This window comes from Trichosurus vulpecula, chromosome 2 (genome assembly GCF_011100635.1).
Source record: "Trichosurus vulpecula isolate mTriVul1 chromosome 2, mTriVul1.pri, whole genome shotgun sequence".
Classification (NCBI taxonomy): Eukaryota; Metazoa; Chordata; class Mammalia; order Diprotodontia; family Phalangeridae; genus Trichosurus; species Trichosurus vulpecula.
The window spans coordinates 189,715,251-189,734,523 of NC_050574.1; the positions used below are offsets into that span (position 1 = coordinate 189,715,251).

Here is a 19,273-nt window from a genome sequence, read left to right on the forward strand (position 1 = left end):
ATTACATATACACAAAGACTATTCTGTAGGACCTTACAGTCCAGTGTATGCAACCCAGCCCTGCTGTGGTGCAGACACAAAAGAAGAATAAACATTGGGAAAGTGCATATTTATGATCAATCAGTGCAATGACTCTGAATAAGCAACAGTATATGCCAACAATATCACATATTTAGGGATATGTGAATGGGAACGTACAAAAGTTTTATGTAGGGACAAGGTGAAGTGAAAGGAATTCCTATATCTCTTTTCCATGGAAGTATGGTAGTGTAGTTTTGTGGATAGAGTACTGAATGTAGAGTCAGAAAGACCTGATCTACTAGATGCTAGTAGATTCATCTACTTAATAACTTTGGAACTCTGCACAAGCACTTAACCTCCCTGGGTCTCAGCTCCCTCCTCTTCTAGTGGGCTTTGAGTAAGGTTCCTTCCTGCTCTAAATCTATTATCCTTTTGACTTTAAATAAGATGTGTGCTGTCCATATAAAACATTGGGACTGCTTGGATTGTCTAAAGTGGCTCATGAGAGGCACTTATTGATTGGTATTTCTGCAATCTTACCCATCCCCTCCAAAGAAGATTGCAATGAGTTGGAGAGTTCTTTTCTTCAGTCTCTGAGAGACATAGTAGACCAGAACTGAATCAGTCTTTCTCCCTAAATATTGCTGGTCTAGGAGTACAAGAGATCCAAAACAAAAGCCACTTCCCTAGTTGTCGTTGTTCAGTTGTGTCCAACTCTTCATGACGCCATGGACCATAGCACACCAGGCCCTTCTATCCTCCACTGTCTCTCAAAGCCTTTCCAAGTTTCTGTCCATCATTTACATGACAATATCTATCCATCTCATTCTCTGCCGTCCCCTTTTCCTTTTGCCTTCAATCTTTCCCAACATCAGGGTCTTTTCCAATGAGCCCCGTGTTCTCATTGTGTAGCCAAAGTATTTTAGCTTCAGTATTTGACCTTCCAGTGAAGAGCCTGAATTAAACTCTGAACCTGTTGACTGATTTGATCTCATTGCTGTCTAAGGGACTCTCAGAAGTCTTCTCCAGAACCACAATTCAAAAACGTTAATTCTGCAGCACTCAGCTTTCGTTGTGCAACTCTGTTCCCTAGTTACTAGCCCTTACTGGGGGAGAGGTAGCCCAAACCTACACCCTGTGGCTTGGCTCCTTCCCACCAAACACTGATTACATAAAAGACAATCAAAATAGCAACTAGCAAGTATATCTGTTTATCCAAGCAAAGCAGCAAACAGAAATTGAAGATGCGACACAGATTAGGATAGAGCACAAAAATACATGAGAAAATGAGCTTTTCTGATGAGCTCACATCTCAGCTCAAACTGAGAGACTCCAGCCTTGCCCAAGAGGAAATTCTCTTTCTGAAATGTTTAGAAGGCAAACTGGAAATCAGGGACATCTTGAAAGCTGGCTTTCTCTACATGTTTCCAGTTTACAAAGTCTGCCTGTCTGTCTCTCTCTGTCTCCCTCTTTGTCTCTATCTCTCTCTCTGTCTCTCTATCTCTCTCTCTCTGTCTCTCTGTCTCTGTCTCTCTCTCTCTCTCTCTCTGTCTCTCTCTGTCCCTCTCCCTCCCTCCCTCCCTTCCTCTCCTCTCTCTTTTCTTTCGATCAGTCCTAAGAATATCTAGAACTATGCAGATCTCTTTCTCAAAGAATGTCTACTTCCAAGAGGTTTTCATACCAACTCTCAAGAGGCCACACAGTCTTACATCATCATTCTCTCCACCAATTAGGAATCTCCTTCTACACACGCAATAGATGCAAACACCCCAGGCTTGTCTAGAAACTCAAATCATATTTGCTTCATAAACCACTAGGAGGCAGTTTAGTATAGTAGAAAAAGCATTAGATTTGGAATTAGAGATTTTGGGATTAAATCCTACTGTGCCACTCATTACCTCTGTGACCTTGGACAAGTCATTTAACCTTCTCTGGACTTCCATTTCTTCATTGGCCTTAGAGGCATAACCTCTAAGGTCCCTTCCTAGCTTTAACTCTGTTATCTTGAAGTCAAAAATCCGTTAAATTCTATAAATACTTTTCAAGGGTACAAGAGGAAAGAAGAGATCAGTAGAAGCATTGTCCTTTCTTTTCTGTACTAACTTCTGAAAGGATGATGCCTGATAGAATACCTCAGTTGACTCCCCTTCTATCTTCTCCTAGCCTTCTTCACCTATCCTGGTGTCCCCTCCTCCAAAACAATAGGTGAGTCAGGGAGTATTCAGGGAAAGCCACCCCTGGGGCTAGTTGAACTGGCAGATTTTCACCCCTGGTAACTCTTGAAGGATTACCTACTAAGGCAGAGAGGGGTTGCTGTTCACATCAGTAAAGTACTCATGCCAACAGTATCACAAGTCTTTTAAGTTTGAGGTGTTGGATGTGGTAACTACCTAAAACAGTGCCTTGCACTTGGTAAATATTTGAGAAAGGGCATGTTGAACACAAGGGAATGGGCCATTTCTTGAACTTAGATCCCTTGTGCCTGGGTTCAAGGTAGCTGTAATTCCCCTAAAACATCTTTTATTTCAGAACCGGTGAGTGAATAAAATGCCATGGGCTTTGTTGTCCTTGAGTTGTTTCAGTCATGTCCTACTCTTTGTAGCCTCATTTGGGGTTTTCCTGGCAAAGATACTGGAGTGGTTTGACATTTCCTTCTCCAGCTCATTTTACACATGAGGAAACTGAGGCAAACAGGGTTCAGTGACTTGCCCAGGGTCATACAGCTAGTAGTAGTCAGATTTTAATTCAGGAAGAGGAATCTTGTGACTCCAGGCTTGGCACTCTATCCACTGCACCACCTAACTGAGCCAATGGGCCTATGATCACTTTAATTCTATAAGTAGTTTTAGGAATTAGTATGCATATTTGAAAATATTTCAGACTTGGGTATTACATACAGAGTAAACAAGTTGACATTTTGAAGGCTATTCATTTTATCATGTTCCCTAAAATGAAATTGTTGAATTGAGTTAATTTTTAAAAAATAGGAGTTCTCCCATTAGCTTGTGATAACATGTTGAAAATGAGACAAGGTAACGGTACTGTTAGAGCAAGGAGTTCATCTGTTATACTCAACACTGGTCAGACTCTGGCTCGAGCACTTGCTTGGTTCTGGGCTCCACAACTTGTTGGAACCGTGAAGAATCTGGACTAAAATCAGAGGAGAGTCACAAAGATGATTAAAGAGTTAGTGGAATTTAGATTATTTCATCAAAGAAGGGATAGTCTGTAAAGGAAGGTAACCAGCTGTTTGCCATCCACACTTAACGTGAAATCTAAGGGATTTGAGTTACCTGGGAGGAAGGAGGGAGGGACATTTATATAGTCCTATACATTTATATCAGGGCTGTCCAAAATGCGACCCACGGGCTGCATGCAATTTATGTGGCCCGCCTACAAACATAGAAATTTACATAAATGCTTTAGTAAAGGAAGCCGAGCTACCGCAGAACTCTCACTAAAATGGCAAATCCAAATATATTGTCTGTTGTTTCAATAAAAACCTAAGGTTGGACAGCCCTGATTTATGTAGTGCCTACTATGTGCCAGGCATTGTGCTAAGCACTTTTTACAAATATCTGGTCCTCACAACATCCCTGGGAGGTAGGTGCTATTATTGTCCCCCATTTGACAGTTGAGGAACTAAGGCAGACAGAAGTTAAATGACTTACCCAGGGTCATACAACTAGTAAGTGTCTACATCTGGATTTAAACTCATATCTTCCTGATCCAAGGTCCAGTGCTTGATCCACTGTATCACCAGCTGGAAGAATTTACTCACATTAAAAGTTCATTCATGGACTACCATGAATAGAGAGGCAGGCAGTCAGCATTTATTAAGTACTTACTCTATACCAGACATTGTACTAAGAACTGAGAATGCAAATACAAACCAGAAGAAAACCCAGGAAGCATGGACAGACTGGGCCCATCCCCAAAATGGAGGCTTCTGGCAGGAAATCACCAATGGGAGAAGGGGGCCTGAATTCAGGATAAAGTTCCTGGGTAAAAATGACCCAATCACTGAGGGAAGTAAAGCAGCTGAGACTGAGAAGATCTCTTCTGTAGGCCTTCACACTAAAGCATGTTCTCTTTTACTTGAGGTCTACCCTGTACGTGGGGCAGCCTATAGAAACCTCTCCAAGGTTTACACACCAGTGTCTCTGTGAACCAGATTTTCTCCAGTGCCTACATTAGCCCCCACTAATTAATTAGGCAAGAGCTTCTGAATGCACTTAAACCTCGTAGCAACAGGCACGAAGGCAATCAGAGACCTTCAGAATAGGAAGAAACTTCAGCAGTTCTTCTCAACTCCTCCTCAACCAAGAATGCCCTCCACCACCTTCTGGATAGGTGCCCATCTAGCCTGAACTTGAGAATAATCCCCCAAAGAGTTAGTGCACCTCATAGAGTGCCTCATTTAATTCCAGGAAAGACTTAAGTACTAGGACCAACAGGGCTCATTTTAATAACCACAACTGTATAAAAAATCCTCTGATAGGAAGTAAACAATCCCTCCAGTTCAGTCAATCTCTGTCTTGCCCCATCAATGTCTCCCTTTTATTATGCCTACTTGTGTACATGTCTTATTCCCCATAGATTGTAAACTCCCTGAGGACCAAGACGGTGTCATTTTTCATCTTTGTTATCACTGGTCCATAGTATAAGGCCTTGTGTATAGTAGGTGCTGAATAAAATGTCTGTTTAATGAATTGTAAGACATAGCTCATGAACTCAGAGATCTGCTAGGTGCCAGGGATGCAATGAAAAAAATAGGACAATCTCTGCCCTCAAGGAGTTTACATTCTATTGGAAAAGACAACATGTGCATCTATAAATAAGTATATATATATGCATATATGTATATATATATACACACATTTATACATATGTGTATGTATATATATATATATATATATATATATATATATGTACACACATATGTATATATTTTTGTGCAAATTAAATACAAGATAACTTGGTTGGGGTGGAGACACCAGCAACTGATATATGAGAAATAAGAAGAGAAAAAAATTTTAAAAAAAGTATATAATTAAATGTATAGTTGTCTAATAAAGATCAAAGGTGCTAAAACAATGTAGAAAAAGGGAGAAATCACTATGGTCTGGGCTGGGTTAGTGAGGAGGGCTTTATGGAGAAGATAGGAACCTGAGAACATCATACTTCACATCTATATAATACTTTGCTGTTTTTAAGAACTTTGCTCACAACAAATCTGTGGAGTAGCCAATGTGTAATGTTATTATCCTGATTTTACAGATCAAAACACTAAGGCCCAGGGAGAAGTCAAGTGACTGGCCCACAGTCACATAACTTCTTTTTAGAGCTGGGACTCAAACCCAGTCCTTCTCTGTTAATGTCATTCTTAATCCAGGGTGAGTTTGGGGACATTTTTGATGTGACAAATACCCTATTGATTGACTGAGAAGTTTATATCAACAAAACGCAGCATCTATCAAATGAGAGGATTAGTGTAGATGACCTTTAAGATCCTTTTGACCTCTAAAATTCTGTGATCGTATGACTTACATGGACAGGGCATTGCAGTACTCAAGCAAGGGGGCAGAGTGAAAGAATCATGTTTTAATGTAAATGAGGGACAGTCATAATTTATATAGCAGCCTATTAGAGCCCAAAACTTTATCTACCACGTCATTCTATCTCTCACAGCACCAGAGATTGGACCACCTTTTCTCTTTCTTTTTAAATTTATCATTACTTTGAACATCGATCACATTTGCTAAGTTATCCCAAACCTCTGGAAATCCGTTTCCATGGAATAGTATAGAAAAACCAAAATGGCACCCACTGAGTTAATAAAGCAGCACCACTCTTCAGGCTTGTAGATGTCTCTGATGATGGCTTCTTTTTGTGACATTATTGATTTTTAAATACTTTGAAATGAACTAATAGGATGTACCATATGAAAACCTAAAGTGAAAGATTTTAATAATTCATTCAGATGTCAGAATGTCACCAAATGTCTGGATACTTGGACTGACATAAACAAAACATCTAGATGTTGAGTGATTTTTTTCCCGTTTTCATCTAGATGGTGAGATATAAAACCCAATCACATGAGCATCCCGTAACAGTCATCAGAAAAAAAGGATTTGGAAAGCTAGTTAGAAATTGGCACCAATCCTGTAGGTGGAATAAGATCAAGGTCAACTGCAGTTTAAGAAAGATTTTTTAGAAATTCACTCGGAGCATTTTTTCTCCTGATGATAGATGTGTTAGATATTTTGGTCTCCTTTGTTCCACATTTCAACCTTAGATGTCTCTCAAACAATCAGTTTACTGGGCTGGGGGGCGGGGAGGGGGGAGGGGAAGAGGGAGGGGGAGAGAATTCCACAGAATGTAATTTCAGGCAAGGGTTTTCTTTGAGACCTTGGTTTTTATAACTTAAAGGATACTATGCTCCCCTCCAGCATTTTCAATTTTACCATTAAAAAAAATTACTATTTTTTGTTGTTGTTCAGTCATTTCAATCACAACTGACTCTTCGTGACCCCATTTGGGGTTTTCTTAGCAAAGATGTTGGACTGGTTTGCCATTTCCTTCTCCAGCTCATTTTACAGATGAGGAAACGGTTAAATGACATGTCCAGGGTCACACAGTAAGTGCCCAGGGCTAGATTTGAACTCAGGAAATTGAGTCTTCCTGACTCCAAGATGGCACTGTATCCACTGTGCTGCCTAGTTGCCCCTTATTATTTATGGCATATTAATTAATTAAATACAATTAGATGGTGACCACGTCAGCTAAATAGATCGCAGTGTCGCATCCATTTCAGGTCAGAATGAATGCTGATTCAAAAGTGACACTGACATTTTCCTTTTTGTGCCTCATCCTAACTCTCTTTTTGATGCAGATGGTAGGATCACATAATTCCTAGAAACTAAATTTTAGTATTAGTACCTTATTATTGTAAAAGAAATATTTAATGTTTTTCCTTTAAAATATTTGCATCTTTATAATTTAACGGCTGGGTTGGAGGTTTTCATAATAAGGACAAAATTATATTGTTGAGGGTTTTTTCCTACTTTGGGCTCTTTGCCCGTCAAAACTTATAATGTTTCATAAAGAGAATATGAATTTTAGAGGTCAAAGCCTTATCAGTTTGTGTGACTTAGGCATGTATATCCACAGCTATGATAAGAAAATGTACCCAAAGTAACATTATATATGGAAAAATACAATCCATGCATATAAATGATATTGCAAACTTTGCATTTTGGATCCATTAGAAATGAATGAGTCAGACTTGGCTTCCATGGTAAGTTTTATTTTTATAGTAGATATATTGTAATAGAAAATAATCTGCTTAAAGGCTAAACTTGTAAACATTTGCCTAATCTGGTTCATTAATTAAACATGTGAAAGTGCTTAACTAGGATAAAACTAGGGACTTGGTATCCATTTTGTTTTTTCAGAATGAAAGTGCCCTTGTGAAAGAAAAAGAGCTGTCAATCGAACTTGCAAACATCAGGGATGAAGTTGGTAAGTAGGGCATTGAAAATAAGTAGTGTAAAGAATGTCCATTCCTTAATGCATATGAACGTGTAACCAAAGCAATTGTGCCTTTTAATCAGCTACTAGGAAAAAAAAATACTGCCTAGACAAAACAAAATCTATTCCCGAGCACAGTGGTGGATTTCAGCGGCCTTGCAGGGAACCACAATTTTTACCTCTCCACAGTTACAGCGGCAGGTTCTTAACAGTACACATAGGAGCTAATCAAGCATTTACTCTGCTCCTCACAGATGGCGATAGATATCAGTCGGTACGATCTGTGCTAGGCAGCCATCTATCCATCTAGGCCCAAACTGAGCCCAGGGCTCAGGTCACGCATCATTTGAAAAGAAGCAAGAAGTCTCAAGAGCTGTATGGTGAATAGTAATATATGTCCTCTCTAGGATGCATGTAAATCCATGACCTCATTGTATATCCTTTCATAAAATATCATACTGTGATGGAAAGCAAAGTCAAAAAAATAAATTTAGTTGGATTAAAATATGAAGCTTATTAAAATTCATGATCCCTGGCTAATGGAATGCTATCGGAATGGTTTAGGTTTTTGAACCACAGGAATCCTACCTTTTTTGGAGGGGAGGGGGCCCTTAAGGTCTTTGATTTCCTCCATACCAGTAACTCCCAGTGGGGGGACTCCTCCTACTGGTGCAGATTAGAAATTGATTTGCAATTTAGTGTCTTAAGAGTTCAGAGAACCAAGGAATCCATTGATTTGCTTAGGGTCCATACAGCCAGCGTGTGTAATGGACTGAACTTGACCAGATTTTCCTGACTCTGAGGCTGGCTTTCTATCCTCTCCTGCTTCCCCCTCAGTACTTAGGAGTAATTACTTCATAGAAACACCTTGGAAATAGTATGGAAAAGAAAGGAACTTTTACAGCAGTCAACACTAGGCTGTGGCTTTTAATCATCTAATAAACACCCCAACATGCCTTAACATTGTTTTTTTTTTTTCCCATTATACACACAGGGTAACTGAAGCCCAGAGATGTAAATTGGCTTGTGAGGGTCCTAACAGTAGCTAACAGGCAGATACTATGAATTCTTGATAGCTAACAAGATGGCCATCTGATTGGTGAATTGTCTGCAGTGAATTTTAAAATCTGCACCTGTTTCCCCTCTGCCCTTCAATGTACTTCTAGACTATCTTTATGTAGAGAGAGCGTTGTTTAGGGAGTACTTAGGGCTAGGAGTGCTTGAAATAGTGTTGAAACTAAAGAAATTGAGGAGGATGAAGGCTGAAAATGGCCATTGAAGCTGGTGATTAGGAGGGCAACAGTGACCATAGAGAAAGCATTTTCAGTAGAGGAGTGGAGTTACCAACCAGGTTATAAGTTGAAACAGATCCAAAGGAGGGCAATAAAATGTTCAAGGCCCTTGAGTTCCTGTTATTAGGGTTGGTTGAAGGAAGTGGCCATCTTTAAGTTGGAGAAGAGTCAGTGAGGTCATGGCAGAACTGTCCAAAAGGGGAATGGACTGCATCAGGAAGAGGTGATGGGTCTCAAAGAAGAGGCTGGATGACCACGTATTGGGTATGGTAGAGTAGGGATTCCTTTATTGTATAGGTTGGACTTGATAGCCATGGAGCTCCCTTCCAACACTCAAATTCTTTATTTCGGTAATCCTGGGTAGAGGAGACCATGAGTAGTGAGAAAGTGAAAGGATTTGTAGAGACATTTTTTTTAAAGTTTGGCAGTGAAATGCAGGAAAAACAAGGGGCTGGCATAGAAGAGAAGGGAGGGGAGGGCAAGAAAGAAGAGGGGAGAGGAAATTTGAAATAGAAACTGTGGAGAGTGTACAACAGAGGGAGTATAAGATTAAGTAGAATGATTACTGAATAGTAGTGAGGACCTAACCAAGGTTATAAAATATAAATTTGTAAAAGGTAAAGGTTAGCTCATTTTTGTGATTTTTCTTCATTGGTGTTCAAAATTCCCAGGATAGAGGAGAAAAGTAATTGGAAAGTGAGGGTTAACTTGGAATGATGATTTATAGGTTAGTCATAATAAAAGGTCACAGCAGGGAAGGGGAGGGGAGGAAGGGATTCTAGGGTAGCTGTTAATGAACATTAATGATACTCTATGAGGTCAAGTCTGAACCTGGAGGCAAGTCAAGCCAAAATGAGGGAGATGGATCAGGGGAAGAGGGATATGTCAAGTAAGGAGGAGTCACCAACAGCTGGAGAATACACTCATTGTTGGTGAAAGAGTGAGAAGGGTGAAGTTGTGGTCAGAAAGTAGAATTTCAGGATTCCAGATCTTAGAGGTGACATAATTTTTAAGATGTGGCAATGTCTGATGTGTGGCCATGCTGGCGTGTGGCTGAAGAGGGGGTGGAGAATGGAATGGAGGAGGTCAAAGAACTGAGGAGTTAGGTTTCTAGAGGAGTGATGATTGTGAACATTGAAGCCCCTAAGAATGATACAAGGGACAGGGATAGAAACCAGGTACTAGATTCATTGAGAAAATATAAATGACCTAGAGATGAGTGAATGACAGTAACAAGGATGGGGAGAGGGTGATACGCATAGATTGTGTGAGCTTTGAAAGACAAAAAGTAATTGAGAGAAAGTGGTAGAATCTAGTGGAACTAGAAATCTGTCTGTCCCTCCTAGCCTCACCCTGTGAATTGGGAGAGAATGGGGAAAAGTGTGGCCTCTGTTGGAGAGGATTGGGGAGAGCCTGGCTTTTGTAATTATGAGGCAGGAGAAGGAATGTTGGTTGTGTCTCCTGAGCAGTACTCCCATGGGGAACATGTGCCCTTAAGGTGTGATGAATTAAGATCTCTAGGACCCTTTGGCTGGCAAGTACCTCTATTTATAGTCCATTTAAAAGTAATTTCTAAGTATAGTTTTCCTTCCTTTACTAAAAGAAAAAAGCCTTTTCCTTCTCCATTGTGATTTATTACTTCTTTTGTCATTGAAAAAGGTCACTGGTTGTCTCTTCTCCTCTCCAGAGGTAGCTCAAATCCTGAAAGAAGCAATAATTCTCACCCTAGATTTACAGCGGTTCTTTGTACTTACCTTTCACATATTATCATCCTCCGCATTTCCAGCCTCAGTGTCAGAAACTCCCCTCAGATTACTTCGCCAACAGGGAGGCCCGTTTCCTATCACTACATAGAATCTTGGCACTGCCACTAGTGGGGGTCCTTAGCAGCCCCCTCAATAGTGAGATCTGCATTACTCAGAATCTCTGATCACCAGCTCTCATACTGTCAAAGATTTAGAGCTGCAAAGGTTAGTAGGTGAGTCGTAGAGAGGTGTCTGAAAAATATGGGGTTAAGGGATCACACATCTAGTAAATGTCAGAGGATCTGAACGTAGGTATTCCCGGTGCCAAGCTCAGTACTCTGTTACAGCAGCAGCTGTTCAGTTATTTTCAGTCCTGTCCCACTCTTTGTGACCCCAGACTCTACCCACTGCGCCACCTAGCTGCTATGATTTTATGTATCATATTTTATTTGCATTCAGCCACACAAATGTACCTAAACTGTGATCTCATGAAGAAGATGGGTAACAAATACACCCATCACATCTGCTCTAATTCAAATGTAGTGGATTGGATCTTCCTCTCTCCCAAATAAATTGGTCCCTTAGAGAGACTTAAGTACCATCACCATGTCCAGTTCCCAGAAAAGTGACTAACAGGTCAGTTGGTCTACAACAGGCACTTAGAATGTCTTGATGCCAGAAATAATGGGATGTGGAGTGCTCAGCCTCCTCCCTGTCCTTGTGCTTCTAAACCTCTGCTTATACTTAGCTGATGACTGCCTTAGCCCTAGGAGCCCCTAGCTCCAGCCAGAAATGCAGTTGGCTAGAGTTCTGGGCTGATGAACCTAAAAGCATTCTTAGAGATTAAACTAATCCACCACAATTATTTCACAGATGAAGGATCAGAGACCCAGACAGGTCAAACAACCTGTGGAATCTCCTATAGAAAGAGTGAGTGGCAGATCTGGCTAGTGGGATTGAGGCCGCCTGGTTCCCAGTCTGGGGCTCTTGTTCCTCCACCAGCCAGCATCCCCCAATCACAAAGTCACAAGAGAACTCAGCATTTCATCCCAGCTGGCACCTTAGTGCCCCCAAACAAAAGTTTAAGCTTGAGGAATGAGAATAGGTTATCCATGAGGAGGCTGGATGGGAGAGATGTAGCTCTTCCCCATCACACCAAACCTTGTATTTATTGGTATTCACATTGGTAGAATGTAAGTTTCTTAAGGGCAGGGCTCCGTTATTTCTGCCTTTGTCTCTAGTGCCTAGCATCAAGCTTTGTGCCTAGTAGGCTTTAGAAAAAGTAAAGTGTTTTTATTAGAAGGCTAGGTTAGGAAGTAGAAAACAGAAAGAAAAAGAAACTTAATAGTAAGCTACGTGAGGCCTATAGATACATCCATCTCTTATTTGTGGATGTTTCTCAAAGTACCCACCACAACCATATACTCCCTACTCTTAAATACCATGAGTCTTTAAATGTCATCAAGTCTAAGCCCTCATTTTTCAGATAAGGAAAATGAGGCAGAGAGTGGATGAGATTTGTTGCCACACAGCTGGCCGGTATGAGTTCTGGGACTAGAACACCGGTTACCTAGTCTGGTGCTTTTCAGGAACATCTGATCAAATTCCTCAGGCTTTCTATATTAGGCTTCCCAGACCTTTACTGCCATCTAAACATGTCCAAGTGAGATTTGTCAAAGGGACTTCCAGCATCAAAATCACTGAACTTATTTGAGGTCAGAAGATAAATTGTGGTAGCCATGTCCAAGTTTCTCAGCCTTTGAAAACACGTGAGTTTTTTTTTTTTCCCCAGCAGGAAGGCAAAATGGTTGTTCAGTTGTGTCCAACTTCATAACCCCATTTGGGGTTTTCTTGGCAAAGACACTGGAATGGTTTACCGTTGCCTTCTCCAGCTTGTTTTACAGATGAGGAAACTGAGGCAAACAGGATTAAGTGACTTGCCTAGGCTCACACAGCTAGTAAGTGTCCGAGGCCAGATTTGAACTGAGGAAGATGTCTTCCTTACTCCAGGACCAGTGCTCTATCCACTGCACCCCCTATCTGTCTGTAAAGGTAAAATGGAGATCTCTACCAAAAATTTATTAGATGCTTCCCATGTGCAAAACTTTATGGAAGGCACTACAGACAGACAAAAATAGCAAAACCCCTGACCTTAAGAAACTTATATTCTACTGGGTGGGATACAATCTGAAGACAGATAAACAAGGTAAGGTAGGGCATGGTGAGATGGGGGCTAACTCTCTCACCCATCCTCCTCACTGATCACCAATTCATGTTCCAAAGCACAGGTCTGATCGGGTCCCTTCTGTCTCAAGGGGCTTCAGGTGCCTCACTACAGCCTCTAGGCTAAAATACAAACCCTTCTGTTTGGCATTTACAACCCTTCCTAACAAGGCCCCAGACTGCCCAGGCTAATTACACTTTACACCCAGACTCCAAACCTAGGTGTGTTTCTCAACAACTCCCTTTTCCATCTCCTCCCACATCCAGTCTGTTGCTAAGTCATATCTGTTTTTTCCTCCATGACAACATATGCCCCTTCTTTCCTCTGACACTGCCACCAAAATGGCACAGTCCCTTGTCACCTCGTGCCTGGACTACTACACTATCTTGCTGGTTGGTCTCCCTGACTTGTCTCTCTCCATTCCAGTCCATCTTCCATCTAGCTGTCAAATTTATCTTCTTAAAGTATAGATGTGACTATGTCAAGCACCTATTCAATAAACTCCACTGTCCTCTAGGACCAAGTAGAAGATCCTGTTTGGCCCCCTCTTACTGATCTAGTCTTCTTATCCCTTACTGATGTGCAGGTACTCAGATCTGGTGACACTGGCCTCCTTGCAATTCCAATAAAACCCTCCACATCTTCCAACTGTGATCATTTTTTAACGGCTGTTCCCTCCTGCCTACAATCCTCTCCCTCTTCATCCACCTCTTGGCTTCTTTCAAGTCCTAGCCAAAATCCCACCTTATATATAAAAAAAGCCTTTCCCATCCCCCTTCTACTGCTTATCTACCATTTATCCTGTAAGTATTTTATCTGCACTTAATTGTTTTCATGTTTTCTCCTTCATTAGACAGTGAACAACTTGAGGGCAGAGACCATCTTTTGCCTTTCTTTGTATTCCCCAGGGCTTATCACAGTCCCTGGCATATAGTAGGTGCTTGATAAATGCTTATTGAACTACTGACTTCATGTCTTCACATACACTGTACTCAAGCAAACTGGCTCATTTGCCATCTGGCGTGCATGACTTTGTACAAGCTTTTTCCTTTGCCTTCTCACCTCTGCTTCTTAGAAAAACCTTTGCTCCCATCAAGGCTCAGCTCATGTGCCTCCTTCAAAAGGTCTGTCCTGATTCCTCTAGCTATTAGGATCCACCCTCACTGAAACTATTTTGTATTTATTTTGCTTATGTCCTAAACTAGAAAGGAAACTCCTTGAGGGGTGGGACTATCTCACCTTTGTATTTGAATTCCCAGAACCTGGCACATACTAAATGCTTTTTGGTTGATTTATTTACTTGACTGATACAAAGTTCTGTAGAAAAAAATTCAGAAAGGAGAGAACATGATCAGCTGGTGGGATCAGGGAAGGCTTTCACAGAGGAGATGGTACCTGAGTTCAGCATTGAAGAAACACTAGGATTCTAAAAAACAGAGATGAAGGTAGGGTATGGTGTGACAAAAGAGATTCATGTCTCCAATCCAGCCTCCTCACAGATTCCCTCTTCGTGTTCCTAAAGCACAGGTCTGACCATTCCAGGGACAAGAGGAGAGACAGCAGGGCAAGTTTGGGGAATAGCTTGTAGCCCAATTTGGCTAAAATGTAGAGTGCATGAAGGAAAGTTTTATAAAGTAAAGCTGAAAAGATAGACTGAAGCTAGACTGTAGAGGTTCTTTAAACCCAGCTGAAGTATCTCTGTTTTATTCTAGAGGCCATAAGGAATGCCTAACAGTGACATAATAAGACTTCTGCTTTGTGAAAGAAGGATTAGAATGGGGGGATATTTTAGCAAAGAGTCCAGTTAGGAAACTAAACAGAAGTAACAGCAAGCAAAGGGTGATAGCCAGAGCTACTGTTTTGGCACTATCAAAGAAAAAGACAATTCTGGGAGATGTCACAGGGTTAGACTCAAGAGGGAAGATTCACAAAGGACTGAGATCTCAGGACTGAATGATGGGGTGACTGAGGGGATAGTAGCATTATTCAGAGTAATAAGAAAGTTGTAGGGCCATATTTAGAAAGGAAGATGGCAAGGTGAATTTTGGCCACCAGCAGGACGTCCAAGTGGAGATGTCCATCAGGCAGATAGAAATGCAGGCCTATAGCTCAGGGAAGGGATTAGGGTTAGACATAGGAGTTGGGAGTTGTCTGTATAGAGGTGAGCATTGATGCTTTGGGAGCATAGGAGATCACTGAAAGAGAGGAGAGAAAGAGAGAGAGAGAGAGAGAGAGAGAGAGAGAGAGAGAGACAGAGAGAGACAGAGAGAGAGACAGAGAGACAGAGAGAGAGAGAGAGAGACAGAGAGAGAGGAGACAGAGAGAGAGAGACAGAGAGAGAGAGAGAGAGAGAGAGAGAGAGAGAGAGAGAGAGAGAAGAAAGAGCCTAGGAGAGTATCCTGAAGGATACTCACACTTGGAGGGCAAGAAGAAAAGGATAACCCAGTAAAAGAAAAGTTGTTAGGTCTATAATTGAACTCAAGGAAAACAACATTAAAGGAGCTAAGGGGGAGGGAGTGGTTGAGTCAATAAGCATTTATTAATTTAATTATTATTATTAAGTGCTTACTATATGCCAGGCACTGTGCTAAGCATTGGGAATATAAATAGAAGAGGAAGGAAGGAAGGAAGGGAAGAAGGGAAGAAAGAAAGGAAGAGAAGGAAGGAAAGAAAGAAAGAAGGAAAGAAAGAAAGAAAAGAAGGAAGGAAGAAAGAAAAAGAAGGAAGGAAAGAAAAAAGGAAGACAGGCCCTGCCCTCAAGGAGTTAACATTTTAATGGGAGGGAAGATAATATATATAAAAGGAAGCTGAAAAGGAGAGGGCCAGGAGAAAAAGTACCTGCATGGGGATATGGTAGAGAAAGTTAGCATTGTCAATTCCTGGCAGAAGGTCACCCACAATAAGGACTGAGAAAAGGCCATTGAATTTAGTAATACAAATGTCATTAGAGACTCTTGAGAAAGCAGTTTCAGAAGGGTGGAACATTGACTATGTAGTAAGGAAATGGAAGGCGTAAATGTAGAATACTCTTTCTGGGAGTTCAATTATAAAAAAGAAAAAAACCATAAGAAGACAGCTTGAGGAGATGGCAGAGTAAAAGGAAGAGTTGTTGTTTTTAAGGATAGAAGACATACATATAAGCATATTTGTAGGGGGAGATAGGAAAGAGGCAGTAAAAATAAAGAGAAACATTAAGATAATAGAGAATGAGGCAATAGTCAATAAAGAAAGCTCCCTGAGGACATGGGAGGGGATGGATCACAGGTACAAGAAGAGAAATTAGCCTTGGTTAGGAGAAGGTCCATCTTATCCTCTGGGACCAGAGCAAAGGAGGAGAGAATTGATAAAGATGTTGACAGATGTAGCGGTCAGGGGGAGAGGAGATGAGAGAGATGATTGTCTCACCGTACTCTTCCCTTAGTTTCTTCATCTGTTAAGTAACACGGCCGCTTTTGATAATCTCAGAAGTGACTTCTGGCACTAAGACTATGGCATGGGAGTTGAGGAGGTTAATGAGCTGGATATTCTTACAGCTCAAAAGTCATATCTGCCTGTTCTTTAAATGTCCAAGGATATAGTCCATCTGAGACTATTAACCTGAACTCATTGAAGGCCGATCAATGCTATCTGACTAACTTCTCATCGATCTGGAAATCACACTCTCTGCTAACGATGTCTGTTCTGTCTTGATTGACCAAGGAAGAGAAACAAAATCAAAATGAGAGTTCTCTTTCATCCTTGTCGCCATCATCTGTTATCCCATCTATCCCAATTAGCACTGTTTCTTCTTTGATTCTCTTTCTGCCCCAAACATTACTTTTTTGACCTTTTGGTTATTCTTAGCATTGTTATTAGAGCTGGATCGCTCTGGGCGTTAGTACTCTTGACGCAGCTCTCATAGAATCATACTACCTTTTTGTCATTATCCTCAGTTACTTGAGTTTGCTTCCATCTTAAAAAATCTGAGTTGACCAGTGAGTTAGTTTCCTCTTACCCACATCAGTGCCTTCAGATAGCTCCCTGTTTTCCTCTGCGTCAGAATTACTTCTGCCTGTGTCTTTAGAGTCTCATTATTAAGATCTTCCTCTCCTTGAGTCAGTTTGTACTATAAAATGTTAGACCGTTGGATCATATAATTAAGATTTCCCTGAACCCTTTGAAATGCACTCTCCCAGAATCTAGGGTACATGTCAGACCTCGTTCAGCTTTTTTCTTATCTATCACAAACTCTATGATGGACTGATCACTTGCTGCAAGAGTTCCTATCACTTCTACTTCAGTAATTAATTCTTCCTTGCTGAATCACAATAAGGTACCAAAAAAAAAGAAAAAGTTGCCTTTTGAGTTCCAAATTCTCTCTCTTCCCTCTCCCCTCCCTGAGACAGTACACACTTTGACATAAGTTATACATGTGCAATTATGGAAAAGATATTTCCATGTTAGTCATGTTATGAAAGAAAACACAGACCAGAAAATTAAAATAAAAACCACACACATAAAAAAGAAGAAAACAGTAGGCTTCAATCTGCATTCAGACTCCATCAGTTCTTTCTCTGGAGGTGGATAGCATTTTTTATTATGAGTCCTTTGGAATTGTCTTGGATTGTTGTATTGCTGAGAACAGCTAAATCTGTCACAGTTGATCATCTTTACAATATTGCCGGTATGGTGTACAGTGTTCTCGTGGTTCTGCTCACTTCACTTTGCATCAGTTCATGTAAGTCTTTTCAGGTTTTTCTGAGAGCATCCTGCTCATCATTTCTTATAACACAATAGTATTCCATCACAACCATATGCCATAATTTATTCAGCCATTCCCTAACTTCTTGAATTTTAATAGACAGAAAGTATCAGTCTCTGTTCATATAATTGAAGAGTCCATTGCTACTATATCGTACTTGCATACCAGGTTTGTGGTAAACCTAAACTCCTTATCTAATTCCTTCTTCTATCCAGGTGAGATACCACATGCCCTACAACAGTATTGTTTCTCTTTCTCCCTCCATTGATCATCAGTCATATGTTTTTTACCTTGCTTCCCTGTATTTATTTCCTCTCCTGACTATATATCTTAATTTATAATGATGCTCCAACATCATTCCCTCCACCATTTATCTGTTCTGTTCCTTTGAATAAGGTATATCCTTCCAGATACATATGCCAGTTACGAATCCTAGCTCACCAAGTCTTAGTGTTCATTGTGAGGTCAAACTTCTAACTTTGTGTTGTAAGCCCTAATTTATCCACCTTGTTTCGCATGCCTTGGGCATTTGTGTATAGATATTGGAAACCATGGGTTTTATGGCTAGCTTTCTCTTTGGATATTATCTCCAGTGAATTACTGATTCTCTTTTCTGTTTTTTTTTTCCTCATATATAGTTATCCTCTATGTTATTGGACTTAGCAGATATTTGTGAGCAGTTTTCTCCCTATAATTCATTCTTCAGTTCAAAGCATTCTTGATTAGATTTTAAGCCATAGTCTGTGAATAATAATTACTGACATTTATGCACACTTAAAAGTTTGCAGAATGTTTCATACTCTAACATAGTTCAAAATATTCAGCATCCCTTCATCTTCTCTTCCTTCACTATCTCACGTTCTCCCACCCTCCACCATTCCGACGCAGATGAAAATACTTGCCTGCCCCTTTACAGCCCTTTTCTTCTTTGTTTCTCCCTGAAACACCGTTGCCATTATTCAAATCAATTCAATTCAGTAAGCATGTATGTATTTAAGCACCTACTATGTGCCAGGCACTGTTCTAGATGCTGTGCAAAGACTAAAATGGAAATGGTCTGTGCCCTCAAAGTGCTTAATTCTAGTGGGGAGACACAGCCTGTACACAGTTAAGTAATTATAAAGTAATTTTTTGGGGGAGGGTCTAGAGGATAGATAACCCTGAGGGGAAAGAAACATTTTATTTTCCCTCATAATTTGGAGAGTAGAAATGTGCTCTCCCAATTTCACTTCCTCCTTTAGGGTCGAGACCCACTTATACTTTGCACATATATCAGTGCTAGGTGTGTGAGTGTGGGGATTGGTGTAGTCAATTGCTGAAATCACTCGCTGTACTTTAAATAAATGTCAAGGTGGTATAACCATGGGAGAAGCCTTCATTACTAATTATAACACTTCTTTATTAATCATAGGCTTTAGATCAAATTAAAGGAAAGTTCTCGATCAATTTGTTTGTAAAACATTTCAGTCCTGTCAATTCTGTGTGACCTTGTTTTTCTTGGCAAGGATACTGGAATGGTTAGCCTCTTCCTTCTCCAGCTCATTTTACAGATGAGGAAACTGAGGTAAACAGGGTTAAGTGACTTGCCCAGGATCACACAGTTAGCAAGTGTCTGAGGGCATATTTGAACTCAGTTCCTCCTGACTCCAGGGCCAGCACTCTATCTACTAGGCCACCTATCCAAGGGCCACCTAAGTACCCCTTGATCAATTTATGC

General features: G+C 40.6%; 1 protein-coding gene across 2 annotated transcripts in view; it reads left to right on the forward strand.

The window, feature by feature from the left end:
- MTUS2 (microtubule associated scaffold protein 2) overlaps positions 1–19,273 on the forward strand; it is a 476,293-nt gene that overhangs the window by 374,756 nt on the left and 82,264 nt on the right. For both annotated transcript variants that reach the window (XM_036747013.1, XM_036747012.1), the window contains one exon: positions 7,479–7,545. In XM_036747013.1, coding sequence (XP_036602908.1) covers positions 7,479–7,545 — 67 coding nt within the window. The remainder of the gene's footprint in view (positions 1–7,478; positions 7,546–19,273) is intronic.